The sequence below is a fragment of the Austrofundulus limnaeus genome, unplaced genomic scaffold, assembly GCF_001266775.1.
Source record: "Austrofundulus limnaeus strain Quisiro unplaced genomic scaffold, Austrofundulus_limnaeus-1.0 Scaffold61, whole genome shotgun sequence".
Taxonomy (NCBI): Eukaryota; Metazoa; Chordata; class Actinopteri; order Cyprinodontiformes; family Rivulidae; genus Austrofundulus; species Austrofundulus limnaeus.
Genome location: NW_013952463.1, coordinates 948,376 through 951,275, shown reverse-complemented (window position 1 = coordinate 951,275; position 2,900 = coordinate 948,376). Strand labels below are relative to the sequence as shown.

At 48.4% G+C, this 2,900-nt stretch overlaps 1 protein-coding gene across 1 annotated transcript in view; it reads right to left on the bottom strand.

The window, feature by feature from the left end:
* Positions 1–222: 222 nt before the first annotated feature.
* col10a1a (collagen, type X, alpha 1a) overlaps positions 223–2,900 on the bottom strand; it is a 4,196-nt gene continuing 1,518 nt past the window's right edge. Inside the window, exon 3 of the mRNA XM_014009747.1 lies at positions 223–2,716. Within this exon, the coding sequence (XP_013865201.1) occupies positions 882–2,716 (1,835 nt within the window). The 3' untranslated portion in view covers positions 223–881. The remainder of the gene's footprint in view (positions 2,717–2,900) is intronic.

Here is a 2,900-nt window from a genome sequence, read left to right as displayed (position 1 = left end):
TACGTTTTTTATGGTCATTGTCATCTATTTTTCATAAACCTGATACTGTTTTAATGTCACATTTTATATACTTTTTTAACTCAGTGAACATGTGCACATTACTCCAAAATTATTGTTTTTTCTATATTTGTTGAGTTGAACTGGTTGTTTTTAATGAGGCATTAAGGAGTTTTTTTATTTATTACTGTAATCCTATTAGTAAAAAGAACATGAGACAAAAAGTTAATTGGAACAATTTTTTTTATTTGGTCCTTAGGTTTTACACAACACAATGCATGTCAAGGGTTATAACAATGTTGCTGTTAAACAGTTTGTGTTTGCATAACAGTATTCAGGTGACTTCTTTTCTTTATATTAGTCAATTTGACCATAACATTTCACAAAATATTCAAGTCACATTTAGTCACAAGAAGTTGCACAGAAAGGAATCTTTAAGTAAATCACTCCTTCTCTCCCCCAAAACAACACCGTAAACGAAAACAATTAACAAACAAAACAAACAAAAAAAAAAAGAAGAAAAGTTGTACAAACACAGACACCAAGGCACCAGTAAAAATCGGTATAAAAAGAACAACGTGGAGAAGAAAACTTCTGGACACAACAAAGTTATAACACCTTGAGTTCACATGCTGTTTACATTACAAAAGCTCACTGGTACTTTGTAGATTGCTTTTCCCATCCCTGACCACCTGTTTCTTTTTTTTATATAAATTAGTTTTCCTTCCTCTTAGCACCAATTTCTTGTAAATTTCAAGTTAAGATGCTACTATTCCTCAAGAAGATGGAACTGCCTGTCTGTGGGGTTGAGGAGAAATGAACAGGGAGTTGACTTTGAGAAATAGATTGCAACATTAGCTGGCTGGCTTTTGGGAGCTAACGTATCACGTTGAGGCAATGAGGAACCCAGAGAAGGAGCAGTGGACATTCTCGGCAGCAAAGACACCATTGGCCTCATCGTCGGGGATCTGAACGTAGACTGTGTCATGTTCATCCAGCAAGAGGACAGCACTACCAGACATCTGGTCCAGGAAGCCCTTGTTGTACTCATCATATGTAAACAGAACAGGCTGACCATTCTTGTACAGAGCCACCAGGGCATGAGCTCCATTAACATGGATGCTGTAGGAGAAGTAGTAAACTCCGGGAACCTGGCAGGTGAAGATACCTGACTCAGGGTCATAGTGATTCTCAGCATTGTAAACAATCTGGTCAAACTTAATGGGGGTGCCAGTACCAGGGTAGGGGGTGGCCAGAATTGCAGTGAAAGCAGACATTGGAGATTTGACCATAACCTCGCTCATTCCCATGCCTTTCTCAAACACAACCTCACCAGGAGGTCCAGGGGGACCAGGAGGACCAGCTGGGCCAGGTTCTCCATCAGCTCCAGGCTCACCAGGCTGACCAGGGGGGCCCTGAGGTCCAGCATGACCCTTAGCAGCCAAACCAGCAGGGCCAGGAGCACCAGGAAGACCTGGGTGTCCCTTAAGGCCAGGAGCACCAGCGGGACCTTGTGGCCCAGATGGTCCTCTGGGACCTGGAGTGCCATCAGATCCAGAGGGACCTGGTTCACCTGCACGTCCGGGATGTCCTTTGGGTCCAGCAGGACCTGGGATACCTGGGGCACCTGGAGTACCTGGGGAGCCAACGTGACCTTTCTCACCCGCTGGTCCAGTGGCACCTCTGGGTCCAGGAGGACCAGCAGCACCTGTATAGCCCTGCTTACCGGGGAAACCCTGTGCTCCCTGATCTCCTTTGTGTCCCTTAAGTCCCTGAGGTCCAGTTGCACCTGTGTCCCCTTTAGGGCCAGCAGGTCCAGTTGAACCTGGGAATCCTCTTTCACCCTGAGGTCCAGAAGGACCAATGGGACCAGTTGCACCAGTAGCACCAGTATATCCGGTTGGGCCTTGTTCACCCTTTGCACCTGTGGCACCTGTGGCACCTGTAGCTCCTCGCTCTCCCTTCTGACCATTAGCACCTGGCTTTCCATATCCTGGAACTCCTGGGGCACCAGGGGCTCCAGCGGGACCCTGATGGCCTTTAGGCCCAACTGGACCTGGCAAACCTGGGGCACCATTTTCACCAGATTTACCTGGAAGACCTACACCTGGGGCACCAGTATGTCCCTTAGGTCCCTGTGGTCCCATGGGGCCAGGGGCACCATCTCTACCTGGGCTACCTGACTTTCCTGGCTCACCTGCCTCGCCTGGTTTGCCTGGTCTTCCAATTCCAGCTGGACCTGGTGCACCAGTTGGTCCCATAGGTCCCTCAGGTCCAGTTTCACCTTGAGGTCCTGGTGCTCCAACACCTCTATCACCTTTAGGACCTGGAAGTCCAGGCACACCAGGATGTCCTTTCAGACCTTGCTCTCCCCTAGGTCCCATTGCTCCAGGAAGACCAGAAGGTCCAGGTTTACCAGTGGCAGACAGACCAGCAGGTCCTGGGCTTCCAGGTGCTCCGGGGCCTCCCCTTGGACCCTGGAGGCCAGGGGCTCCAGTTTCTCCCTTCTCACCAGGTGCTCCGGGGATGCCAGGTTTGCCAGGTCCACCTGGGGTTCCAGGTTTGCCAGCGATTGAGCGACCAGGCTGTCCAGGAGGTCCGGGGGGTCCTTGAGGGCCGGGGTAACCTTCACCATTCTCTCCTGGGGGGCCAGGTGGGCCGGGAGGTCCCTCAGGGCCGGGCTCACCTGGTTCACCAGGCTCACCTGCCATTGATACCACTGTAGGAAGAGAAAGAGTGACATCATCAAAAATGTGGTCTGGATCACTGGAATCACTGTCAAGACAAAAGTTTGTGAAGATTGTGAAGCTGTTTTAAAATTAAACCCTTATGAAAAATAAATAAAAATATAATGATTATAAATTATTATGTATAATAAATAGATTAATTGAAATGAATATATA